Source organism: Drosophila simulans, chromosome 3L (assembly GCF_016746395.2).
Source record: "Drosophila simulans strain w501 chromosome 3L, Prin_Dsim_3.1, whole genome shotgun sequence".
NCBI classification, from domain to species: domain Eukaryota; kingdom Metazoa; phylum Arthropoda; class Insecta; order Diptera; family Drosophilidae; genus Drosophila; species Drosophila simulans.
Window position 1 is genome coordinate 21,824,915 of NC_052522.2, and position 27,963 is coordinate 21,852,877.

Genomic DNA, 27,963 nt, shown 5'->3' on the forward strand with positions numbered 1-27,963 from the left:
ATGCAAAGTTTTAATGAATTTCTGTTTTAGCTGACCCCGCTCTACGCAGTTCGCTTAAGTTTGCCGCTACAATTTACTCCGAATCAGGGAGTGGATAAACGGAGACGGGGCTGGGGGAGGGGCATCCCAGCTTGCCACTATTTGTACAATCCAAATACCCTAGAATCTCAGGGAGTATTTGCTTTTTGAAATCTGTTTCGCTTGGAAACTGGCATCCACATCATCGAAAATGATCTCGATTGAATTGTTCTAACTTGTATGCAAGTATTTTTTTATATAATGATTTTAAAGAAAGTGTTGCAGTCATGGAAACATATTGAGTGATTCAAATTTCTATACTCTTCTTTCTAATAACTTAACTTGTAGGTTATATTATATCCACTGAATCGCTATCCCCACTTTCATCTGCTCAAAAGAAGTTTTCCCCATTTTGGCTTTGCTTTTGTGCTTTCCCCCAACTTCTCCACCATTTTCGGTAAGGTATTTTGCATCTTGTGCGCTCCCTCCCCTTCCTCCCCCGCTGTCCCATGAATAAAAAGTAAACTACAACTTGCAGTTTTTTGCATTAAGTGCGGCGTGGGGTGTGGGTGGTGCAGGGTGGAGTGGGAAAGCAGAAGCAACCATTTGGCAAATTAAGCGCTGTTTGTTGTGCATCCGGAGGGGTGGCGGGGGAGGTGGGTGATGGGGTGGGGAAAATTAATAATGTATTGTGTGCAGAGCCATTTGCAAGGTTTGAGTTTGGTTTGTCCAGAACTTTGAGGTCAGCGTGCAGGGCATGATTTGCCATGCACTTAAAAATTTATTAATTGTTTGCGTTTCTGCGAGAAGTGCACCCCCAATGCCCCGAATTCGCCCCCAAGCAGACCCACTTCCTTTTCGCGTTTAACGAGCGGCAATTGTGCAAATTGCAGCAAAAGCTCGCTGTTAGAAGAATCCATTTTGTCTATGGTGTAAAAAACTCAAACCACTACTTCTACTTTGATTAGATTAGAACTCCAACCCTTTCAAGTACCTACTCATTGTTTACCATTTAAGCCGATTTCATTATTTGATCCCTTTCCCAACTTTTAAAACTAATCTCCTTCAGCCTTTACATACTATTTTCTCGACTTGAGCCACTTTAAAGCCCACTGAAGCCTGGCATATGAGCATATCAGTCTGAGCCGCTCAAGTGGCATAATCATTTTAGCGCACCCCGCCAGATCTGACCCATTTTCGTATAAGAATGCCCAAATTAACCCCGCCAGGAGATGAACTCGAGCGGAGCCTGCATTTTTGATATACCAAAATAAAAATTTCCAGCTGTTTACGCCCGTAACACAAAATCCTATTTTAAATAACTTTTAGCGATTTCAAGAATTTCCACAGCCCACCAACCCCCGGGAGCCACAATATTCCGGCGAAAGGTCATAAAAAATGGAATAAAAAGTGCTGCAGGCTGCTCGGGGCGGAGTCAATCAGCTGCTCAACCTTTCGAGTTGCCAGTGCTCAATTAAGCGTGTACAATAAATTCCCCGGCCGTGGAGCAACCCCTATATCGATATAGGGTACTCGAACGTAGAGCATATGTGCTGGCGAAGGGCATGATCTCGGGAAAAGTTCAAAGTTTGTCTCGACCGCTGTTCCTATGAATATAAATAAAAACGTTATTTATATAATTAATTGTATCAGTCGGAGGAAATTGGCCATGCATGCGAGCAACCCTTTTCGCTGACCCCCGCTCCTTTTCGGGCTCATACATAAATAAAACTGCAGGGGTGGCGGAGAAGTTGCACGCACGTTTTTCCCAATGAAAGCAATGTGGGTGGCCGTTGGGAGGCAGACAGCCGCAAAAACGTCAACCGCAATACAAAAATTACAGCCACTAAAAACCGCCAACGACATTGGCGACGACGAAGTTGAAAAATATCAATCGATGTGGGTTCATTTATGTGTAATGGACATTAATGAAGCGCAAAGAGCGTGACTAATAACGAAATTACCAATTGGCCAAAAAGAGTCACGACCGCAATGGACAGATGACGTCATTGGATTTTCCCTCTTTGTGCCCCCCTACCACCGTCTTGACCCAGTGCAAGTGAATAAAGGAATGAACTTTTGGGAGGGTGGGTATCTATGAAAAGAAATCAAGCATTTCGTGGATAGCAAGTGCTCGATTGGGGGAAGTGGGTGATATAGATAGATAGATGGAGGAGCTTGCAGAGGTGGAATAATATTACTGCGCATAAACCATAAAATGCCATTAAGTGCGTCATTTCAATTTGATTTCGAGGCTCTGATTTTTTATTTTTCCCCCTAACTTTGCTTAATGCGAGGGATAAAATCGAAAACGGACACAAAAAGTTGAAATTGTAAAGTTCTCTCACTGCGTCGGTCAATTCCTCCAGCTCATTGAAATATTTTTAATGATTTCCTGCGTTATCCCCAAACTTCGGCACTTAAATCTAAACGACCGCTGGCGAATGCTAAATTATGGCTCAAAGTAATCACAAAAGGATTAGGAAGCGACTGTCAGATAAATTTGGCATGCACAGATTGAGACACATTTATCACTCAATATTCCAGTCCTTCGTCGTTCTGCCGTTTGCTTAATTATTTCTCCTAATTTCCCCCACCACCTACGCTTCTTTTTCTGGATTGATAATGAATGGCTTTCAATTTATTTGGGCCAACAATAGACGCTCGAAGTGTTTTTGTCGTGGCTTTAATTAAATTTTCTCAACTCGCTTAATTGCCCTACGCCCACTGCAAATCATTAAAATCTTTATGGGCGGCCGGCCATCGCCCTGCCAATAAAACCCTCGATTTGACGACGTACCCAGAATTGTCATCAAGTGGCCTCCATCCAATCTCCTCGACCAAATGGAGAGCTCCTCCTTTTTGAAGGCATTACATGTACATACATATCTGCTCTTCAAAGCTTTTGTTGTGATTTATGCATAATAATTGAGTAATTACAATTTTTAATTTCCCATTGACTTTCATGTTGCATTATTATTTTTATTGTTATTATTATTTGCTTAGGCCAACAAACAAGCAAGCGCGAGCCAGAACAAAAAGAAACTCATTTAAAATGCTAATTTTCTAAACTGGGCAAATTATAATTCAACAGAGACCGAAAGCAACATTCCGCGCCGAAAGTGACAATTAACACTAATTGTCATTATAATAATTTCATATTGTTTTTTGCTCTAAGTTGTTGTTGTTGTTACCACTAGTGCTGTTGTTGTTGTTGCTCTGGTAATTGTTTAAGCTCGCCACGGCATTTTGCTGTCCCGACAATTTAAAATGCAAAAACCGGAGTGGAGAAAAAAAGTCGTGGGACGCAAACTTTGCCGTGTGAAGTTCAGCCGAGTTCGAAGCCGGGTAAAAATATTGTTTTTAATATAATTTATGTGCCCGGTGCAGAGCCCAAGTCGAAGTAGTTCTGTAATGGAATTATGCCCCTCTTCTCCGTGCTCTCCACGCCATCGGATCCGCACATGGCGCTACAATTTTTGCTATGTGTTTATTATTTTAACACGAAACTTGCACTCGAGCTGAGGAGGGGTGGCGACTGCTGGGAGCTTTCCCCACTTGTAAACAGTAATTTTTGCCCATTAATGGCGGGTCCTTGCATACTCGCATGTGTATGTCCGTGCATGTATGCTGTACATATTGTTGTTTCCTCGCAATAAGGACATAGGAACGAGCAGCAGGAAAAACAAAAAGGCAACAAGTCAAGTCGACAGTAATTTTCAACACTTACCAGCGGGCTAAGGACCCAGGGTGCCCTGGGTGACCTGGGTGCCAAGAGCCCCAGAGCCGCAGAACCCCAGGAGCTAGGGGTTCAGAACCCCAATGGCCATTGCAATTTTACATCAAAGCAGCGAATTCTTCGAAACAAATCCAACCTCAGTGGGGGAAATCCTGTGACGAAAGAGCACAAGAAAGCCGGCGATTCCGCAGAGAAAGCGTTTTGAGGAACAGACATTCGCAGACATTTCCCTTCCTGGCGCTGACTTCTGTGCAAAATCGTGCCATAAACACGACCTCCCAGCCCCACCATTCAAACGGTCCACATATGTGAGCAGTTTGTCACGGCATAAGCCAGCGCTTGGGGCTCCAACTTGGGGGCTCCGACTTGGGGGCTCCCAGGAGTGCAGCAGCTATGGATTCGCGTCACAGCAGAACGCAAAAACCAAAACCAAAGCACTGACTTTTATAATGAATTATTAGTGGAGTGGTCGGGGGGTTGGGGTTGGGTCTGGTTTGAATGTGTGGTGTTTGCGGGTCTTGCGGTTTCAGCTTGGCACTTAAAAATTTAATAGGGCTGCAACAGAAATACCCGCTCGGCGTGCAAGAACCCAAAAAGGAGCCACCCGAACCCAAAAAAGTATGCAACGGAATTTAAATTGATTTAATTTTTCAGGTTTTTTGTTAAGCTCGGCCGGCCAGCCAACTGGAAATCCTTCGGCACTTTGTTAGTGCCAAAGTCACAAGAGCATAACCGAACATTTTAGCCGTTGCCCCCAAAATACAAAAAAAAATGGCAACTAAAAGCCAAGTTAAGTGCTTAAGGTGGTCAGCAGCTCCATTTCTGCGCGCAAAAAAGGCCATTAATGCAGCGGCAAAGTTCAAGTGGTCGCCGAAAAATGATGAAATTAACCTTCGGCCAAAACGCAAGCTGTGCCACTCTTAGCCCCTGCAACTCGAAACTCCTTCTACACTGAAAGCCTCTTTTGCAACACAAACACTCTCGTCTAAGCCAGACCACTTTACACTGGCCGCGCAGCCAAACAAAAATTGCGCATAACTCCGGCTCGGTGAAAGTTTCGAGTTCTGAGCTGGGCTCCGCCACTTTACCACTCCTCCACTTCGGCGGAGTTCTGCCCACGGAGTTCTAAACGTTGCCCAGCCCGGACGGAGGGCCTGAAACCCCGTCCTCGTATATTTGTCAAGCAAATGGAATAACCGTTGCAATTGCTACAACGTCAAAGCCAAACAAAAATGTTATTTGCCGCTTTGCCCAAAAATCAAGTACACAACCAGTTCGCAGTCCAAAAACACAGTGCTGCCAGTGGGCTGGGCTCTGGGATTGAAATGTGGAGGGAGCGAAATGTGGATTTTGATGTTGCCTGGCACCCGAAAGTTGTCTAGGCGGAGCAGGAGGTCGGTTGGTCCTGGAGTGCGGCGCTCGCCTAGTCGCTTTATTAAAGTTAAAGCCCAGCATTGTCCCCTTTTACACATGAGTTTGCGAGTTGACGAGCTTCGAATGAGCGAGCAAATCAACCAACGAATGCACAGTCGCACAGTCGGACGAGGAAGTGCCCAGGAGTGAGGGAACCATCGGGGCAGGACATATAAACTGTAAAGAGATTCTCGTATGCCCAGATTTCCAGCTGCACCCATCGCAGAAAACAATCCAAGCGTGGCAGGGTAAGAACTGGTCAATCAGCCTTGGTTATTCAAAATGAATAAGTCGGATGAGGGGTATTGTTAATGCTAAATGTGAATATTTCGGTTGTTAAAAAACGACACACTTTAAACTAACCATTTGTGGAGAAGACTTTCAAAGATTGCTTATGAAGTATAAGCACCACTTGTTTTCTGGCAAGCATAGTGTCCGCACGTAAGATTAGCTTCTTATAAAACTTATACTAATTCAATTGTATAAAAATCCCAACGGATCCCCAATCCGCTGTACTCCATCTATAGTGAGAGTACATTTCCAAATGGTTCACTTTCCGACCCAGGCCCGAATTCCCCCCTTTTTTCGGACTGTGATTTCCACGAATCGCGCTCTGAAGTTTGCACTCGCCGTGTTGTTTCTGCTCCGGAGTGAGTGCGGTGGTAGATTGGGTTTTTGCGTTTGGGTGATGGAGGCGGGCTCCATTTTGATGGTGTTGTGGCACTAGAAGTGCATGTGAAACGTGCACACCAAAAAACCGAAAGCAAGCACCAGGCAAACCCAACACAACGCAATGGGAAACGTTTGTTTTAATGCCCCAAAGCGACAAATATTGAAAGAGAGAGCGCAGAGAAGTTGGAGTCTGGGTGCTGCGACTGCAATACTAAACTCCAGTAGGCGATTTAACAGCCAAAGTAATGCAATGACAAACAAAACAGCCGGCACGGCAAGGTTTTGCAGTTTTTCAGTTTTTCAGTTTTCCAGGGGCTTAAGTGCAGAAGCTCGACCAGGGATCGCACGTTTTTGGCCATTTTGCCGTCCGAGTTTTGGCAAACGTTTTTCGAGGTGAGCGACGACGGGGGCAGGGCCATAAATAACGAGCCCAGTTGAGTTGCTTTTCAGCGCAGCTGGTTATGGCCCGGACTGGTGAGGAGTTGTCCTGTCAAATGCAACAGGGCCGGCACAAAAACCAAAACGGCCCAAGCCAGGACGTTGCAAAAAACGCGAAAATCTCCGCATCCTTAGAGGCAAAGTAATTAAAGTGGCAAACGCTGACAGCCAGAGGGCGCCACCTAAAAATCCGTCATATATAAAAAGCAAGGATATACACGTGCAAACGTACATGTATGGAAACCGCATGCGAGCCGCTTCCAAGCTCCTCATCCGTTGAGCTGCGCAAAACCAATTTGTTTATAAAAATATTAGACCACATATTGCGAGGGTTGGGTGTGTGTGTGTGTGGGGGGGGGGGGGGGGGGGAGGTGTTGGTGGCCCTGCTGGATGCCATAAAGTATGCAATAGTTGCCTGACCTGTGTAGTTATTTTATTATATTATTTATGGTCAAATGGCGAAGTAAACTTGCATTTTTTCGCCCCGCTTTTTCCGCTTTTCATTCGGTAAACTCTCTGAACAAACTCGGTTAGTAAATTCATTTTAAGCCAAGGGGGACTGGCCATTCGCCCAGCGCTGCAGCGGAGTGAGTTTTTCCGCTCATACTCCGATGCAAGCCAAATACCGCGCTAGTGACCAAAGCAACCGCAAAGTCCGAGCAACTAAGACACATCCACACATGGACACATGGACGGGCGAAGAACACAGATACAGACACACTGACACACACAAAGTAACCGCAAAAAAGTGGTCAGTTGGCCAAAAACTAAACGAAATGTAATAAAGCAACGGATATGCCAGTTTGGCTTGAACCCCACTTCATCACCACCTCTTACCCCCTCTGCTCAGCATTTTATCGGAAAAGAGGTTCCAGGGATATGTTAAAAGCATTTGCAGCAGCAGCAGCAAGCACAATAAATGAATATGAATTAGGCAACAGGGTAGCAAAGGATGCAGGAAAAATCGAAAAGAAACTCCATACAGATGTGCCAGTAATATGAAAAGAGACCCCAATCGACTGGGTTGAATAGCTCTGCAAACAACCTGGATATGGGTGCTCGAGCTGGGAGCTCTTTATTGAACATTTTTATCTCGACTTAAACTTAATTAATTGAATTACATTGGTTAGCAAATCGAGTAATGGCTAACGAGCGATTCCCTTTGCCAATGAGTTAAAGAAGATTGGATTGATGCCTCGAATGGTAAATGTTTGAAATATTATTAATAAAATACGATGACTCAAACGTCAGCAAATTCGTTTAGTTTAGTACATTTCTGTAAGAGAGGCGTTATAAATTGCCATTTTCATTGCTTGTGGTTTATTTGTTTGACCAACTTATTCGTAATTTAGTTTTTGGACGGAAATCACCCCTTTTTACGGCTATTTAGGCCTGCTTTGTGCCACCATTTCTCGTCTTAATTTGGGCTATAACTTAAACTGTATTTGCTTGGCCAGGCACTTTCCTTTTGACCCATTTGAAGATGCCATCTTGTTTACACTTTTGTCTTAATCTCCTTATGGGTGGCAATTTTAGTTTCATTTGCCAAATCGCACACATACTTATGCCTGTGTCCAAACGTATTTGCTGCAATAATTTACGCTGCATTCCTCTCGTGCATTCCGAACTCAAATACTGCCGCTTTTGTCCACTCAGAAACATTAATTTTCCTCACAGCTTAAACAACATTTTCATTTACACACACACAAGTGAATAAGTGAATGGGGGTGAATGGGTGAGTGAGTCGAGTGAGTAAGTGGAAGAGTGAATGAGCCGAGACAACACCTGCGGGCACTCTGGGGAGAAACCATATTAGATTTGTTAATTTAAATGCAATTGCCAAAAGCAGTTGCACCTTGAGCCAAATGGCCTTTGCCTTCCTACCATAAATAAATCAAATTAATGTCAATTGCACCGACAACAACAACAACAACAACCAGGCTTAGCACAAATGTGTCGAGACATTCTGGCCAGATTCAGCTCAAACGACTCAATATAATGAAACAAAAATCATTAAGCCACTTTGCGGAATGGAGAGAGTGTCGAAAAACGATTACAGGCCTGGGACTATCTGAAATATTTGGGCTGCTTTGTCCATTGACTTCTTATTCCGGCTGGGCTGTCAGGATCGGGCCAGGATCCCACCTGTCTGGGTCTCCAGCTGTGCCCCAAGATGTGTCACGATGCATGTGGGCTGGCCTCCGATCCAGACGGTTGTCAACAATGTGCAATGATTTCTCTCCGGTCGAAGGCAATCACAGAGTCTGACACGGCAATTAGACTGCAACAAAAGGGTTCGGGGGCACTGACCACTTCTGCCTATTAGTTATTGAAATCAGCTGTCAGAAAGTTCCGAAAATTGCACAAGTCCCAACTGATGACTGGAATGGCATAAATGCCACAGCAACGAAAAGCACTGACACACACTGCGAGAAATCGAGGAAATGTCAAGGAAACTTGGTCACGTCTGAGTGGGACTCAAAGTTTCCGATGTAATTTCCCACATGCAAAATTGATATTCAATGTGCTTTGGCTAGTGTAGAATGGCCAAGAAGAGCAGATCCCTCGACAGCCACTCACAAAAATGGCCGACGTGACCATGGTAACCTGTTTGGCATTCACACCAGGGTAGGCCAAAAAGCAACGGGCACATTTTAAAAACGTAGTTGCTCCAATCAGTTATGGATAGAGTTTAATGTAATCTTACAAACCCTGTTTTGATTTAGTGCAGACAACACTGCGTATGGATAATATTTATTCACATCCAATCAGCTGGAAAAAGATATCTAGCACAATGAGAGTATAAAACCTTTGAGGGTCACCCTAATGCAGGCAGGCACATGCACTCGTAGGGATAGACACACACATCCAAAGGACACGGGTTTCTGGGGAATGGTTGATTTGATTGCCGGGCGAGGAGAAGAAGAGTGAAGAAGAGCAGCAAGAATGGAAAGTAGCGTGGGTTTTGAGCTCAGCTGCTGCAGAAAGTTTCCACAATGCCAGTTGCCCATTTCCCATTTCCCATTTCCCCGCTCAAGTGTGAATTCATGTAAATGTGTGTGCCAGTCCTGTGCCGCATTTGTTTGCTCTGTTTATAATTCAATTGTAAATGCATTTCAATTACGTGCACATTAAACGGGGCCAGCGCAGACAAAGTTTTCGGTGTCGGGCCAAGGACTCCGACTTGACCACTGGGCCAAGACCAGGACCAGGGCCATTACCACGGCCATTGCCGGACGGAGTCTGGGCCAGAACCGGAGTCAGAGCCAACTTAGCGAGCGGAACACGCTCCGCATTTAAGGACAATTGGCCCATTATGGCAGCGCGTTGAAACGGCAAAACGAAAGTGGGCAAAAAACAAAGAGTGCGAGGGGAAGGCATCCAGAATAACAATGCCATTAACAACTACTGCAAATGGCTCTTAAAGGTGCAATGTGTGAACGAATGCCGACGAATGGGCAGTCCAGCTGCCTGTTGGTTGCCTGCGGAGAAACGAGAAACAATTGCAATGATTTGCAACTGAACTTTTAGTCCCATCTAAGGCCATGTGGAAAGCAGTTTTCAAAAAGTTCGAAAAATACGTTAAGCAGCAATTGAGACCATTGTTTGGCCGGACAGTTTGGCTGACTAGAATGAGCCATCTATCACCAAGGAATATGTCGCAGGATTTGTAGAACAGCACATTATAACAATGAACTAAACCAAATGTTTTAGAAAAGATAAAAAGATAGTTGTAGAACAAAGTTAGCATATTTAAATACTTATATCCATTAGGGCTAAACAAACATTTGAATCCGAAATGTCCGCATCTGCAACGTTGTTAACCAGGCCTAATTGAATGCGAACTGGGCCAAAAAGTCGCAACGTGTTCCGACCCCCCCTGAATAATCGACGGGGGTTAGAGTCACCCCCGTTGCGTTGAGAGCAGTGAAACCTGCCTAGTCAGAGGTTAAATGACCTTTGGAGTGCACTTAACCAGGCAGCAAGGCTCAGCCGAGCGCTGCGTTCGAGGCTGTATCTGCATCGGTGTGTGTGTGTGTGTGAGTGTGTATGGTTGTGCTAGTGTGTATTGCTGTGCTGAGCTGTGTCCTGCAACCCTCGCAAGTTTTTTGGGCCGTAACCAAAGCCACTCTAATGAGTCGTCCAAGTCCGAGCTCCAGTCCCACCGCATTCACAATTAGCCTCGAGTCCTTCTGGTCCTGCAGCAGTCACTAAAGTGTAACCTGTATTCTTGACCACACTCCACTCCACTCCCCATTTCAGTTCAGCCCGTTCACCGTGCCCACAACATCGTCATCGTCATCGTCTTTGGCAATTAAGCCTTGGCCGACCGTTGACCACGGCAAATGACCGCAGCCAGTTTGCTTTCATTAATTTTTGGTTGTAATCCTTGCTGAAGCTTTTCATTTCATTTTAGTTTTCGCCTCGCAGTTGTTGTTCCACTGGCTACGGCCGGGCTCTTTCCGGACTCGCCGGACTTGCCGGACTCTTCCTCGTCATCCTTGTCGTGCGTGTGCATAGTTCGGTGCACACTTTTTCACACTTGGTCGTACCTACTGAGGATGCCCAGTAGCAGCAGGGGTTGTATGGGATAGGGGGTCCAAGAGCGAGGGGGTTCTGGAAATCTTCAAAGCCAATTTATTTAGCTATAACCTTTACGGTAAAGTTAGCCTGGAGGTAGACAACTTTGAGATCCTTAATATGGTATCCCTAGATAACCTGGAAAGAACAGCCCAAATGGAAACTTAGAAATTATGAATTCGGCTTAAATAACTAAGCAATTTGAACTTAAATATTATAGATGAAAAAATGCACATTTAGATAAGAAAATAATTTTTCTTAGTTATCGTAACTAACCTACGGATTAGGAGTATATATCTTGTAGCTAGGAAATGTAGTATATCCTTTAAATGTAGAGTAATAATTTTCACTTGCTGATGAATTCCTTTTGATCCCATGAATACAAACTTTTATAATTGTTACGAGTAAAATCAGGATACACCCATTCAATTGAAAGCCACAGATCCTTCCGAGATACAAAGCAATTACATTTTAAATTTCTCCCCATCAATGCTCTAGCTTTCAACCATTCAACCGAACCGATGGTGACACTTTGATGAGCTCTCATCGGCTCTCAAAGCGGCGCCATTGTCTTGCCGCCGTTTGCAATCCAAATCCCTTTCAGGTCGCAAATTAAACAATTTACAGGTCACTCCCCAGTCCGGAGGCAGCGCTGACCGGCGACGGCCTCTTTTTTCTTTGTGTTTCCGGGGACTGACCGTTGAGTTTTTTGCCACAGTGGTCATGTTTTTACATCTGGGCCATGTCCAGGCCCAGTCAGCTTCGGTAGCCTCGGCGTTAATGACTTTTGTGCTACGCCCGCTCCTTGCCTGGCTCCCTTCAGTCAGTCGCCTGGCCAAATGTTTTAAAACTGGCCAGCAGTTTTTGTTGCTCTGCTGCTGCTGCTTTTGCTGCTTCTGCTGCTCCTGCTGCTGCTGTTATTGTGGGTTGTTGTTACTGGCGATTGCCGGGCGGTTAGTGCGCCGCGTTTGCAACCGCCCGCAGTGTTTGCCAGGACAACCAGGACAACCGACTCATTTGTACAGGTTTTTTACACACTTCGCCTCGTTCGGCGACGGCAGTGGGCTGGTGGAGTGGGGAATGGGCGCTGGGGAGTGGGAAGAGGGAATTGTTAATTAAAGTATTGTCTCCTCGTTGCTGGCAAAATGAACAAGTAGAAACAAGGACCTGGCCCCACTAGTCCTACTCTGCTCTGCTCGTCCTGGGCCGTCAATTGTCGAACATGGTACTCTACAGTTCCACTTAACAGCTACAATGGGCACTTTGCCACAATGAATTCAAATGGATGCCCCCGACGTTCGTTCGTCCTTTTTTTCACTGCACCGCACTCACACACTAAGGACTGCATGTGTTGTTATTGTTGTTTCTGCTGTGTCGCTGCACACACACGTGGACATGACGTGCACACAATGACAGCTGACTGTTGGCTTCCAAAAGCCCCGAGGCCACGGCAGTCCACAAACGAGAGTTCGTATCGTGAGGGGGGAGGGGAGGGTTTAAGGCCCGGGGTCAGAGGTGAGACAGGAGGTGCCGGGCGGGCAGTCGAAGGACTCATAGAGCAGGCCGTGATTCTTTAATGACTGCTTTAATTTTCGGGTTTACCAATTAAAACTACGTGGCCAATGAAAAATACATGCAGTACGGCGCTTGCATAATACAAAGGCCGAAAGAGAGTTCTCCTGGGAGGAGGGAATCCCGGAGAATGGGAAACATTCGTTGAGCTAGACGAATGCTTGGGGGCACCCACTTGAAGTGTAAATTGGTGGCCCAAAGATGCAATTGCCGAGAGGAAATGGTCGAGGATTTAATTCAGCTAAATGCACCGACCAGACATCTGAAGTACACAAGTACAGTCTGTGCAGTGAAATTTGGCAACGCAGACTGGCCACGAGTGCAGCGCCGAATTAATTTGTTAAATGGGAATTAAATGAATGAAATGCGGTCACTTGGAGAGCCAGAGGATCACGGAATAGTGGCGAACAATGAAGATGCCCCCTGTTTCATTCGTTCCGGGTGAAGTGCGGCAACGTTCTCGCGCACGCTGCAATTTGCACCATTAACCCGCCATCGACAATGCCCAACTTCAGCTTCCGACTGCAGCTGACCAAACATCCCATCCACCTGCCCCCATAGTCCACCTTGCCACCGTCGTCCTCCGTCGCCGGCTGGCCAGCTCTGCCCACAGGCAAACATCCTTGCTTCCTTCCTGCCCTGTTGTTACCGGCTGCCCAACTCGCAAGCGCGAGCTTCTGCTTTTTTTGCGAGTGTGTACTTCATTTAGCAGGCGAACCTTGTCCAGAATAAACGGGGGAACGAGTGGTGGGCAGGAGGGCTTCCGGACCACGAGGGGCATTCCAGCCAGACAGTGCATCCGTGTACACGTCAGCAACGACATTATTGCCGCTGTTGCTGGGTTGTTGCAACGCCATTATAACGCCATTTCGACGACCCCACCTTGACCACCTCTGGCAACTAATTTTTTACACATTTCTCATTTTTCAACCCGCCATTATCCGCTCTTCTTTGCAGAACGACACGATGCGCCTGCTGTACATGTACCACGCCCAGGATCCGCCGCACGGCTCGGTGCGTCCTGGCACCCTTCCGGATCCGGCCCGCGCCTTCCGCCCCTACCGCCCCATGGTCCTCATGCAGCGCGCCCAGCTGCCGATGCCCTCACCCACGCACGACGAGCGCGTGCGAGTCCTCGAGCTGCGCAACGAGGATGTGGAGCTGCCCGCCGGCGACCTGCCGCTCTTCTGGTGCAAGATGTTCAAGCTGGAGGACATCAATCGCAAGCACCACCTGATCCGGGTAAGGAAATTCGATTCAAGACGGGGCTTGATACTCTGTAATCTAGGGTCTACTTAGGTCGCTACGATAACTGAGATTGCTTAACATATGTATAGCCAGGATAATTTACTATAAGATAAGATAATAAAAGATATGCTTTATTTTAATTAAATATTAATATTAACTTTTATATTTAATAATCTAACTAGTACTAATAATCTAACTAGTATTCTCGCTGTCAAACTTCAGTCATAGAATGATATATTAAAGTCGCAACTCCTGCAGCTCCTTTAAACATTTTTGCCGGGTGCAGGACTAAACGATATTAAATACAATGCATAATTAAGGCCAAGTGCAGTGACGCGTTCTGGCATTCCGCTTTTGTCTGGCAGTCACACTCCGGCTCTCCGCCGGCTGTATTCCGCATTGTGAGCCGTCGTTGTCTCTTGGCCTCGGCATAACCAAATTGAAATATTAAAAATTTATCCCCGTCTCGCGCGCCCTATCTTTCCCACAATGCACATCACATCACTAACCGTTGTCTCCCGTCCTCCGGTTCATTTTCTTTTCATGGCTGCAGTACGAGCCGATTTATGATTCATCGTCCAGCGTGCACTACTTGCAGCACATAACGCTGCACGAGTGCCAGGGTGCCCACGCGGAGCTGGAGGAGATGGCACGCGAGCAGGGCCGCCCGTGCCTCGGAGCCCGATCCATTCCGCTGGCGTGCAACGCCATCGTGGCCTCCTGGTCGCGCGGCAGCGAGGTAAGCATAAGCATCCGAGAACGGAATCACAATCTCCGGCCCCGATACCTCCATTCCCACCCATGCCCTCAAGCCCAAAGCCCCGAACCCCGATGCCCCGAGACCCAATACTCTCGACCATTTTCGTCATAACCATAACCATGCAATATTAATTCAACCTTCGCAAATGCCTCCTTTCAACACGAAAAAAGCGTCAGAGAAGCCATGGCAAACGAACCCATACGAACAATTTGTTACCCTAAGTTACCCTTACCATCCGTGCTTATCATCATATAACAGAAAAATAGGAATTTTCAAGTCATGGCTTGACCTCTGGCCACAAGGATAAGATCGCTAATACAGCCAATAAAATCTGATTATAGTAAAATCAAATTTACAACCAAGACAGATCCGTGAAACGTGATCCTTCCACTTGCTCCTTCGGCGAGTGCATATTCCCCATGCTCGCAGTGTATATCGAAAAATGAATACCTTGGCCCTATTGGCCCCTGACCCCTCCGCCTGACTCGTGTTTTTGTTTTTTTGAGCAGCTCAGACGACTCAGGGCAGGGTTTTTATAATTTCATCAGAAGAGCGCCATAATGCAGTGGCATGTTTCGGCTGCTGTCCGCCAGGGGCGCTGTGCATTGCAATTGAATGGCAATGGACGAGATGGCAAGTCGCGTGGTGCGGATAGCTGGGGAGGTGGACGCCGGGCAAGGACTCCTCCGATGGCTGCATTTAAATTGCACATGGCCATGGCATCCACTTCCGTTCAGGGCAGCCCAGCCCAGCTCCTCCCTCAACTTACATACATATATATACACTCATGTGCGAGTATAACAACAAACACTCAACATACTCTTATTCCCCCAACTCAACCCAATCCAGCCCATCCATTGTATCCCATTTTTCCGCTGTTTGCTGTCATTTTTGGGCTTTCTTTTCGCAGGGCTTTACTTATCCACATGAGGCCGGCTACCCGATCGAGTCGCGGCAGGCGAAATATTATTTAATGGAGACCCATTACAACAATTTGAAGCCCGACTTTGCCCAATTGCACGCCAGACAAATGGCGGATAATTCGGGTTTGAAAATCTACTTTACGCACGTCCTGCGACCTAACGATGCTGGCATACTGTCAATCGGTAAGTATTCCCATATCCTCATATTCCCACAGCCCTCTATCCATCCATCCCCAAGTAAAGGGGTTGGCCATATGCATATATGGATGTGTGGATATATAAATTGCAGCTGGGCGGACCAGCGGGTGCGAGTGGGAGAGCAGCTGGTGCCCTTTGTATATTTTATGCGACAGGACTTTCTATATCTGTATAGTATGTGTACGTGTGTGTGTGAGCGCGTATGCAACTCATGTCATGCAATTTATGAGATTGCCGAGTGGACTGGAGCGCCACGATGGGTGTGGAATGGCAGGTCTAACCGCATTGGTGGGGCTAGTAAAACAAAAGCTTATGACTTTGCCCAGCTTGTCCAAATGCGGTTTAGTTGCGCTTGGGTGTTTGTGGGCGTTTGTATCTGTGTATGTGCACGGGCTGTCTGCAAAAACAGGCAGAACAACAAACAAAAGAGATAAATCCCGGGAAGGAGCAGCCAGACAGCAATTTAACTACCTTTTATCCACCACAAAAGTTTATATCGTCACAATTTTAATTCGACCCGGCCTGTCAGACAACGGCAAGGCTCTTCATTTTTTCATTTGAGCTGCTCCAAATCGCTCACAAATAGATTTTCATTTTAAATTGGATGTCCGTCCATTGGACTCAGACATACAGACATACACGCATCCAAATCAAACAACTCGAACGACTTGGCATGTGTCTGTAGTCGAAACAAAAGCGGCAAGCTGAAACTTTCTAGCCAAGCAACTAAATAATTCAAAAAGCAAAAGGTTAGGTGCTGCCGGTAACAGTTCATTGTGGATAGTTGCAGCGAGGGCTTCTCGTGAAGATACAAAGATGTATACATGTTAAGCACATAGTTCAAATAAAGTGAAATTAAATGGTTACTTGTTCAAATATAGATACCAAGTATAATATAAATGAATATTAAGAAAGAGCACAAACTAAATTATAAATGTAGCACCTTGAGTTTTAAAGCTACTATAAGTATTACCTATTTATTTGTTCAAGCCTTCGTTATTAGCCAATTTCCCAGGCCCTCATTGATACCACACTTTCCTTAAAGTTCCGTCGAGTTTCTCTCGAATTATCATGTTTTCTACGTCATACTTTTGACTCACAAAACGTCCGTCGATTGAAAGAAATCCGCAAAACAGCAATTTACAAGCAATGTGGAGTTATCCCCACCTAGCGCCTAAGCGCTTTTTGAGTACTTCTCAATCACCCCCCGCTGCACCGCGCATCCAAATCCAAACGGACCGAACAAACCACCTGAAAATTCTTCAGGTACTCAATTTTTCTGTATACACGGCTTATTGTGTGGCTCGTGAGCAGGCAGAGGATAACTAAAATACTAATTTCACTTTAGAATTTATTTCTATTTTTTCGTGTTGGCCGTGCTGGGCTCTTTCTTCTGTTTGTTTTTGGCATTCTGGGTGGTTGCGGTGGGTGGAATCCGGGGTTGGGCACCTCCCACCGGCCCGTCCTTGCTGTTGTTGCTGCAATTGTTATTTCACTTTTGTTGAGAGTCACGCAAACCAATATAACTTTTCCCCAACCGCACAGAAAAGACATGGCACAAGCGCTAAATAAAACGGGGGAGTGGGGGAAACGGGGCGTTTGGACGGTTGGTAGAACTTCGACTACTTACATTTCATCCATCTTTTCGTTTTTTTCGGTTTTTTTTTTTTTGTTTTGAGTAGGTGTTGCCAAAACTTCCGGAGTAGAACGCCGAAAAACAGAGAGAGAAGTGGATTAATACATCTTGATAGAAAAATACAATTTGGGAAAGCCGAAAACAGAGGAGCATTTCGCTATAATCCAGGGAAAATTCGGACGGGAGGCCAAGATCCGATTCTGAGGGCTTTAGGGGCGGCAGACGGCATTTGGCATTGAAATATTTAATTGGAATTTAACGCATACCACGCACACAAACACATTCGCAGCAGCCAGTCAATAAATAAAAAATGAGGAAAGCCATAGCGAAAAATAAAATGTTGGCTACAATTTTCTCCTGGTTTGCTATAAATTGAATTACGGAGGGGAGCTAAAGCCAAAGCTTTCGGGTCCCACACGCATAAGTAGCTACGAAATTGCTACGTTTCCGGTCTGTTTCCGTCCCTCTCCCCCGGTCGCCCGTCTCGCTCTCGCGGGCTGTGGCAAAATTTAATTTCAATTTAATTGGTTACTGATATAGCGCCCTGGAGTATGCAACGAATCTGTGATTAATGTTGCGGCTTGGCGAATTTTTATGGCACCTTGGAGATGGGAGCTGGAAGGCTGAAGGTGGGGCGAAACAAATGAGATTGGGTATGTTAAGCCTGCTCGGGGATTGTAATCTGGAGCTCAAAGCTTATCGGGAAATGAGTGAACATCCATTGATCTCACAGGGAGGCGGGAAATGAAAGGAAATTTACGGATACGGTCGTCTTCACAAACGGACATACATATCTACCAAAAGTTCATTACGCAAGCGAGTGCGATTCATTTCGTTCGATTCCTAAATCACTATATTAATAAATGAAACTGCATAAGTCAGGAAACATTTTCACAAAATTTTCCCAAATGATATAAAGAACTTGATGAACATGCAAGTGAACATTCAGGTATAGAAATCTATCTCAATCACAACATACAAGTGCATTTAAGTAGCCCGGAAAAATACACAGCATGGAATAAATTTTAGCTGCTGCCACTATGCTCACCTGACCCAAAAATGTTTATATCAAATTTGATTTCGTGGCCGAGTTTCAGTCAGCAATTTCGGCGTCAAAATATACAAATAAATATGTATGTATGGCCGGTATCATGGTATCAGTGTCTCCCATGGACGCTAATCAAATCGTTCCCTCTTTTTGGGACATAAAGTGAGTGAGCTGACGCTTTGACACAAATTGCCATTTAAAATAATTAGAAAAGTTGCAATCGGACATTTTTGCATTCTGCCATTGCCATTTGCCATTCCATTCACCGTGTGCTGGCTGTCAACATGCAACTGCCGAAAACCCCGCCAACTGCATTGGATGGCAGCGTTAAATATCGATTTGAAAAATATGTGTAGTTATGAATTGCCAGCGAGCTTGTCCCCGCCGCGCTTTGGGCCAAATCAAATAGAAATAGAGCCAATCGCCCCTCCCCTCCCCACCCCCTCGCTTTTGGGCCATGCCGGCGAATTTCGTCATGCTTCGCATGGCCAATATTGAATTTTGATTTAATGAATGGAAATTTGCAGTGGGATAGAGACGGCAATGGAATCGAAATGAAATGAATCCAAACGAATTGGAAACTCCCATGGCCATGGCCAGCCATTTCACAGCGAGAGCTTTGATAATATTCAAATGGACTGATCGAATTGAAAGTTAATGGAAATCAATTAATGGATAGCCGCAAAACTTTTGCCGACTTTCATGCTAGCGAACTTCGAAAAGGAGCTCGCTCAAACTTCTTAAACGACAGCTCATCGCTCGCATGAATCGTAACTTTCAATTAAATTGATGATAGAGAATTTTAGTATCATAAAGTCCTGACACGCGCATTCCCCCCGCTCCACCCCCTGCTCCCACCACTGGTCGATTGATTGATTTCGGTCGCATGACACTTTGTGAAATGACCAAAAAATAGGAGCTAGGTTGGCCGAGCTGGGTGAAAAGTTTTTAAAGCCATCGCGGCATAGTTAAGCAATTTTTTCGGTAATTGAAAATTGATTCCCTGCTACATGACAAAGCCAAAACCCATTCGGTGGCGACTATGAAAATTAATAGAAATAATCTCGCCGGCAAATATGCAAAGCAAATTTACATATATTCCCATACATACTCGTAGAGCGTGCATATAGTTATGGATATAGGGATAAACTATAGTATAAACTATATAGTTCCCAACTGCGCAGCAGCGGGCGTAAAATTCAATTCATTACGCCATATTCTGCCCGTTGAGGTTGTTAAATTGGAAAAAGGCGCACATATCGGCCAGCCAAATGGATATTTTATGCAAAGGGTTTTAAAGTTAATATTTTTACGTATGTTCAATGAGATTAAAGCGGATGAGCCGGAGCGGGAAAAAGAGTGGAACGAAAGTAGGTCAGCGGCATGGGGAAGTAGCGCACCTGCGTCGAAGTTGTAAACACAAATGCAGAATGAATTGGAAAAATAATTAATGCAATTGGGAACTAATCTTAAATCGGCATATTCAATAACAAAATGGTTGTAGCTCCTTAATTGGCTTCGCATACAAGCGAATTTGGGGAAGCCAAATAGATAACCAAATACAATAGGCATCCGAATCTCAGTGATCTCAGCCCTTTAAACACATTTAAAGTTCTAGACGCACTGGTGTAATCGCTTTGGAAGGGCAGGGCTAAAGGATTTAAACAACATTTAAGCCCAGATTTACGAGGCCGACACAATAAGAGAGCAGCGCGAAACACAAAAATGGAAATCAATTGCCAGCTGAATTCAGAAATGGGCTCCTCCAGCAATGCCAAGTATTTCCCGCGAGTATTTTGATTGGCATACTACAACCCCGTCTCCCTCCCACGCACACCAATTGAAATGCCAAACAGTCGGCAGAAGGAGCGCAAATTTATATGTAGCACATGAATTTCAAATATTTTTTCACCACGGCGGGCGACACGCGGCCCTAATTGAGTGTGGGGAGCATCGGATCTGGGATCGGGGAGTGGAAGATGGGAGTGTATGGGAGAATCCTGTGTATGCACAATATTCCACAACATTTAACTAATTGAGCCAACGTGGGGCCAGAAGCGAGCCCCCAAAATTTGTAAAATTCAAAATTTGATTTGTGAGGAATCTCTTGGAAATAAAGAGCTGTCCCCTAATTGATATGTGGGTGGATGGGTGGATGGGTGGGGGTTAGCTGGCGGCAGCTGAGAGCTGCATTGACAAAGTTGTTAAAACATCAAAAGCAGCAATTAAAATGTAATTACACGTTCTGCGCCAAATCGAATTAAAAAATCAGCGTTCAAAGTTAAATAGAGTGTCGAGTGCAGGCGGATGGCTGTGGGCGATGGAGAGACACTGATGAGCGATGATAACGAGGTTGGGGTTTCCACATTCCGCTTTCACGGGCGGAACGGGATCCGTCGTTAACCACGGCAGCTTTTAGCGGCTCCTCCTCACTCGAACCCCGTGGAACCGTTAATTAAAAGCACTGAAACGTTTTTGAAGCCAGCCCAACTCAACTGAACGCAACTCTCTTTGCAGGAATGGACCCCAACTGGCGACACATCATCCCGCCGGGCCAGAAGCGGGTCGTTTCCGAGGGACAGTGCATCGAGGACTGCACCGGCTACGCCTTCCCCCAGCAGGGCATCAACATATTCGCGGTGATGATGCGCACCCACCAGATCGGCAAGGAGGTCAAGTTACGCCAGGTGAGTGCCCTTGGATTTCCATATCCCTGACATACTGGGGTCTCCGAAGCGCCATGCTAATGAGCTAACTTCTGCTCCTAACCCCGTTTTCAGATACGACAAACCGAGGAGCTGCCGCCAATTGCACACGACAGCAATATAGATGTTGCCTATCAGGACTTTCGACGTTTGCCACAATCGGTGCATTCCATGCCCGGGGATAGACTCATCGCCGAATGCATTTATGACAGTTCGTCACGAAAGGCAATTACCCTGGGTAAGTGCTCGGGGACTATATACGAGTATACGAGTGTGCGAGTACTTGTGTGCACATACAGAGTAGTCCTGCACCGAAGAAAGCGCGCCCGGCCCAAACAGCCATAAAGATTGCAAAAAAGGCAGGATTCAGTATTCAGTATATAGGAAATTGTAAAAGCCGAGGACGAAGTCCCAGCATTGTCGTGAGCGAAAATGTTCTATAAAATTGCCGATGGCGCTGGAGTGTAAACAGGGGTGTGGGCGGAGGGAGTTGTGTAAACAGGCAGTGGCAACGGTGAGCAATCGTCGTTATGACACATTTAAATCAGCCAAACGATATGCGACAGGCGGCGGTCTGGGGAGACGGATAGCAGGATAGCAGGATACCAGGACGAACCGTTGCACACGAAGGCGCAAGACAAAGGCGCCGGCCACTCTCATCGAGAGGAGGAGCAGGTGGATCCTGCCGGCGAAGACAGAGCAGCCACGTCATTGTAAAATACATAAACCAAGACAGTGAAACATTTCACTTAGCCACGGTATGGAATGGAATGGGATGGGATGGGATGGGATGGGATGGGATGGGATGGGATAGAATGGGATGGGTTGGCTGCCAGGTGTTGTAGTGGGAGTTGTCTTGGTCTTGCTCTGCTCCGCTCCTGATGTGACAGCTGCTCAGGACTCAAACGAAATGGACAATGCGGTACAATGGCATGCTGGAGTCTGTATAGAGGTTGTTATTAATGAGATTGGAATACTGGAAGATGGCAAAATGTGAAGCTGACACAACAGACAACGATAATGGAAAGAACTGATTTTGAAGGATGGAGAAGTGCATGTTGCAGCAACAGGGACTCAATTCAATGAGAAGCGCATAGGAAGGCGCTAGAGTAAAAAATATCTGAGCAATTTAAGTGGACAAGGGCCATGTGGGGATTCGCAGAGATAGATAATGCAGTAGATTTCGTTTCCGACGAAACAATTAATAATAATGAAAACATATATGCTGCAACTAGATGTTTACAAGATGTCATTATGTCCCTATTTCCATACAGTAATATAATAAAGCCCCGTCTTACAGGGTTCCTGCCAGTGAGGCACTGCAGCCCCATTAATTTCTCCGTAGAGTTGAAAGAAATAAAAGCACCTAACGCAAACTTGACTTTCTTGCTTGCTTGCACAAATTCAAACACAATCTACACGATTCGGGTGGCGGAAAGGAAGCAGGTGGAGAAGCAGTGGGGGAAGCAGTAGGGAAAGCAGTGCCTGGAGAGTGGGGATTTGCTAGACGGGTGACAACTCTCAATAGAGACACACAGAGTCTTAATAGACAACCGTAACGATGTAGCACCACCGACCAGAATGGAACAGAACCAGATAGATCCACAGACAGTGAGCAAGTCAGTGAGGCGTGCGCCCGGAAAAATAAAGCGTTGCCCATCTGAAGCGTTGCTCAAATAAAGCCAGGCAGCAAATGGGCGACGCTCCTGTTCTATTCTGTTGGGTTCAGTTCTGCTCCGTTCCAAGCCATCAGCATCAAGGCTGTCTCCATTCTGCAATATTATTATGATGGCGCCTTGGCTGTTTCACTGTGCTGCCAACTGCAGCGGCCGCTTAATTTCGTCCTTTGTTGCCAGCCAGCCAAGCCGGCTTGAGCCGAAGGGACTCGCAGAAACTCCAGAGCAGGATGGGGCCTTACCTGGCCAGTCAGCCAGCCAGCCAGCCAGGATATTGTCCCCCAGTCCCGTTGACACTTCCTGCATTCTACGGGAATTGGGAATGGGAATGGGCATGGGCTCGGGGATACGCCGCTTTTGTTTTTTGTTTTTCACAGCTGCATTTCTTATGCCGTTCGTCTGACTCCCATCTCTCTTTTCTCCTCTCTGCTCCTCCCGCACAGGTGGACTTACCATGAAGGAAGAAAGCTGCACGGTGCTGACACTCTACTATCCACGCCAGAAGAAGCTGACAACGTGTCACTCACTGCCGAGTCTGCCCACAGTGTTGCACTCGCTTGGTATCGAGCAACTGGCAACGTAAGTAACATATTTTCCCTTATTTCCCTCTGCCTGCCCCATCATAAGTGCATGTACAATGCTGGGTGGTCGAGTTCCGGGCTCGGATGCCGATCCTGGGCTAATGAATATTGACACATTCCGAATAAGAGTATGTTTCATGGAGGGCGTGAATATTTCAAAGGGAAATGGATTTCATTATGCCGGGGCTTACTGAGAACTTAATCGGAGGCACAGAGATGGAAACTTTTTAAGGGATATTAACCATAAATAAATGCTATATATATAGATATTATATTATAATTAATCGCCAGGATGGAGTAGTTAGAGTCCTCTCCCAATCAATTTACCCGCCATTCACATTCAATTTGGATCCATTGTAGCTTTCCGAAGCTCGTCCTTACCTCTTCGCCTATTCCTCGACCCGTACTCTTCATTCCGCCCACTCGACGTTGTCGGGACCCGGCTTGTGTATAAGGAAATTCGGTTTATTCCTCTGTTGACTAAAGTAATTGGTGATTTAATGATGTTGTTGCATAACCAAATCACCTAACGAACTCGCAGAGCGCCAGGATAGGAAGTGCCAGTGGGGACAGGAGGTCGGAGCTCCTCGTCGCCGCACTCGGGTATTCTCAATTCTGAAGTATTTGCCTAACAAACAATCGGAAAATGAACTGAGCACTGCACCCGGCTCTGCTCTAATTGAGAATTGTGAATGTGGAAAAATAAATTACGAGACAGCAGCAGCCCACGCCACGACCTCGCTGCGGAGGAGGGACCTCGCTTTTATTTAGAAAATATTGATTTCTATTACCGTCAAGTGGTAAATAAACAGCGAACTGGAGTCCTGGCATCCGACCAGCCATCACTCGGTCGTCATTCAGGGTCCATTCAGGGTCCTTTAACCCCCATCGTTCACCACCACCCACCACTTGACTCTTCGATGGTTGCGCCAGTGCAGCCCCATCTCCGTCTGGGATAAATCAGCCCGGCACCATAAATATTGTATTAAAGCGTGCGCTGAAAATTAGTCGAAATTAAGCGATGGTCGGGGCAAGGACTTGCCACGCCCTATTAATCACTTCCTTCTATTGGCACAGGCCAGGGCCGAATCGAATCGAATCAAGCCGAATCAAAGATAATTTTCCACGCTGTGCGAAGAGATGGAGAAGCACCGCAAATCAAAGTAAACGGCATAAATGGATTACGGTTGGTCCGGCCAAAAAGGTGAGGAGCGGAAGACATGGCCACGTAAATGAGTTACTCGGCTGGCCAAGATTACATTTGAATAAAAAGCGACTGTTGCGGCTTGATTGGTTTCGGGCAAGATGGTAGCGAAGGAGTGCTAATCACTATCTTTGATAACGGGTTAGCAGCGAATCCATTCAATATACCTAGCCAAGGATCCTATCACATCCCATCATCGCATTTCATGGCACTAAGCCCGCACAATCGAACCCACCATCCACCGGCTTTGTTTGCTTACAACTTTTTGTTGTAAGTGATTGCGGAGCGGAGGCCCATGGCGCATCCACTGGCTTTTTGTCCAGACAATGTCCACTTCATGGACCCATGGACCCAAACATCGCATCCCCCGCCCGACCGCCCGACCGTCCTACGACATCTGAACTGAACTGCGTGTACCCGAAATCGACATGAATTGATAAAGTCATTTGCAATTGTCTGTCGTTATGGGACTGCCACGGACGAGCGGAGCAGGGAGTCGGGAGTCGGAAGTCGGGAGGAGTACGGGTTCAGGCCATCTCCGCCTGTGTTATTGTTGGCCTTGTTGTTTCACGCGCTTGTTGTTGTTTGTTTAATACAATGCCCCCTGCCCCCTGCTCACCGCATTGTTGCCATTGTTGTTCTTATTATTGTTGTTGGTCAGTTATTATGGCCACTGCAATTTTGTAGCGCTTCATGTCCGGCTACGGGCAGGAGTCCCTCCTCCGGCCCTGAATTCGAATCTGATCTGGGATCGGAGCTCGGGATCCGGGGTCCGGGTCTGGAGCTCCTGCATCCGAAAGTGCGAATGCGATATGCGGATTAAAATTCATAATGAAAGCCCGAACGACAACAAGCGAGTGAAATCGGTGGGCCTGGGAACGGGGCACAAGGAGTGATGGCACTGCAACAGTCCCAACTTTAAATGGGTGGTGGGGTGGTGAGGTAGTGAGGACCGGCGAGGACTGCGGCTCCTATTTGTTCTATGTCTAGCTATGCCCGCAGGTAGTGCATGTTGTACGCTTCAGGTTTAATTAAACAATGATAGAAAGCGAGCACAGGCGAAACAATAACATCACTTTGCCAGGGGAATGGGAACTGCGGCGTCTGCTCGTATGTGGTTCGTTTAGAGGGCTGCCCTTGTGCACTATCAACTTGTTAATCCTTTTAAATTCCAGTATGCGGTAATTAAACAGGAGTTGCGGAGGGGCGGGATAACATTGAATTTCTCAAACAGTGTGCCATTAAATTTGAATTGGAAATTCAGGAGATAATTGGACAGTTTAACAATTCGATTTGTTTAAAATACAGCAAGCTAGACATCGGAAAAATCCTTGCTGCAAATTGATGCTTTTTATCTTCTCGTTCACACAACAGTGGTCACACACAACCGGTGGCACGTTGCTACTCGGCATGCCACGCTGAATGATAAGCTAATGACGCACACAGGTCATAGCCAGCAGCATCGGGCGGCCAAATTGAGGCTCAATTGGTCTGCAACTAATGTAATTATAAGCCACTTGCAAATGCCAACCGGCATCCTCGCAATCAGAACCTTCTCCGACACCCCCAATCCCCAATCCCAATCCCAATCCCAATCCCCATACCCCATTCCCGAAATGGACTCTAAGCCGGGATGCTTATTGTGGTTGAAATTCAATTTAATTTGATACACACTGATTTTCGGCGAGTGTATCAAAGGGGCTTCCAAAATTGTTTGCACTTCAACTGTGGCCGAATTGACCAACACACACACATACCATACTCTCTGTCGGAGCGAGATGCGACACAATATAACCGGAGTGGTGATGATGGAGCTCTGCCCAGAGCGGGGGTGCGGGTGGAAGTGAGTGGGTGTGGAAGGGTGGCGGAGTTATCAGAAGGCTGGACCACGTTGTCCTCGTTGTCGTCGTCATCATGCAAAACTCATTGAAGTCGTTAGCGTGCGTCAGGGCCCAAGGCCATAAAGCACACAATGCATCCGAGGAGGGGGCGGTGGCGGATGGAGGATGGCTGGTGGAAGGTGGGTGGTGGGTGGTGCTGTGGTGCTCGGTTCTTATTGTGGGGCGACTGAGAGGAAGTGCAGTAGCTGGCAACAGGACATCAACTGGCTGGGGAATGCATTTGGCACAGCGAGAAACCAATCGGTTGGTTGCTAGTTGGTGACGAAGTTTAAGGATGGAAGTTTTCTGTATGAGAGATATGTATAGTTCTCTCCTTTTTTCGAAATTACAGCCTCAAACGAGATGCAGTCTAAACGCATATTACAAAAGATATATAGTATTGATTTTTCTCACGAGTTTAAGGTTGCACTTAAATTTTAAATACAGAATTCACAATTCACCGGTTTCTTACCGTGCATCTTCGAAATCGCGCAGCTCCATTGATCATGCGCCCAATGGGCTGCTTTCTGTCCCGTCTGCTCCCCTCCTCTCCTCGTCGCCACATACTCGCACACGGTTCATTCCCTTCCAGGAGTCCTTTGGCCAAAGCCTGATTCCTGAATCGCCACGATGCGATGCCGGCCCGATTGCCCCGTTATTGGCTTAATTTTCGTTTTACGTTTTGGGGTTTTGTTGCCTGATTTTCCGAGCTGCCCGATGACCATTTCGGGTGCGCCTTTTCGAAACGAGTGGAACGCGTCGGGAAAAGCGAAAAAGGGAAAACCAGAAAAAATAATGTGATAGTGGTTTTTACAATTTACGCACTTGCCATGGCCACCGAAATTAATTTTAATTGTACGTGCGTTTGTGTCTGCTTTACCACTGGCCTGGATCTGGTGCCGGCATTAAAATCAAAGTAATTATTCAAGTTGTGTGCATTTCCATTTCCATTTCCACTGCCACTTCGCTCCCGCCTCGGCTCCCGTTCGCGGTTGTTTTCCCTGCCCACCGCGCCAGCCTTTGTTTATTGGCGTTTTCTGTTTGTTGAGCTACGCAAATTGGCTTCATTTTATAGTGCCTGACTCGCCGCTGGGTCGCAGCTTTCGTTAATTGTTTGGGGCTGAGTGATATAGATATCCTCTTTGTGCCCGGTATCCCATCCCAAAAGGGAGCCTCATTAAGGCTCATGATATCCTTTATTGCTTTATGACTTTTCCTTCTTGGCCATGCCTTCATCTTTGCATATCGGATGACTGGCTGGCTGCACACACGGAGTTTTTCGGCTTCCGGCCTTTGTTATCGATACTCCTTGCGCGGCTCATCGCAATTATCCTGCGGGATGCTCGGATGCTCCCTTGCTTTCCTCATCTTGTTAGCTCGAACCTTTGGAACGTGAGAAAAGTTACTGAGTTAATTAATATCACGGCGAACGAAATCTTGTTTATACTTAGAACGGAGTTTGTACCTTTATTACGCCTTCTTTGGAGCTCAAATTGATTATGTCTTCAATGTCTTGTACCCAAAAATCAATTTTTTAATTTGAATGTCAGGCTATTCCTAGGTATCCTGATCCAATTTTCTTCCAATTATTTTGAAATCCTTGTCTTTGACATTTTAATAGTACGAGTATAATAAACAGTTCGATGTCCAAAAACTTTTATATTCGGACTG

At 46.2% G+C, this 27,963-nt stretch overlaps 1 protein-coding gene and 1 long non-coding RNA gene across 2 annotated transcripts in view; one reads left to right on the forward strand and one right to left on the reverse strand.

Moving 5' to 3' along the window:
* LOC6739100 (MOXD1 homolog 2) overlaps window positions 1-27,963 on the forward strand; it is a 113,601-nt gene that overhangs the window by 73,794 nt on the left and 11,844 nt on the right. Inside the window, exons 4-9 of the mRNA XM_016171927.3 lie at window positions 13,391-13,675; window positions 14,235-14,420; window positions 15,352-15,547; window positions 20,764-20,933; window positions 21,027-21,189; window positions 23,071-23,206. Coding sequence (XP_016032941.2) covers window positions 13,391-13,675; window positions 14,235-14,420; window positions 15,352-15,547; window positions 20,764-20,933; window positions 21,027-21,189; window positions 23,071-23,206 — 1,136 coding nt within the window. The remainder of the gene's footprint in view (window positions 1-13,390; window positions 13,676-14,234; window positions 14,421-15,351; window positions 15,548-20,763; window positions 20,934-21,026; window positions 21,190-23,070; window positions 23,207-27,963) is intronic.
* LOC27208789 lies at window positions 10,865-27,910 on the reverse strand. The gene is made up of 3 exons (XR_001601045.3): window positions 27,758-27,910; window positions 26,765-27,675; window positions 10,865-10,999 (listed from the first exon to the last, which is right to left on the reverse strand). It is a non-coding gene; the product is annotated as an uncharacterized LOC27208789 (long non-coding RNA).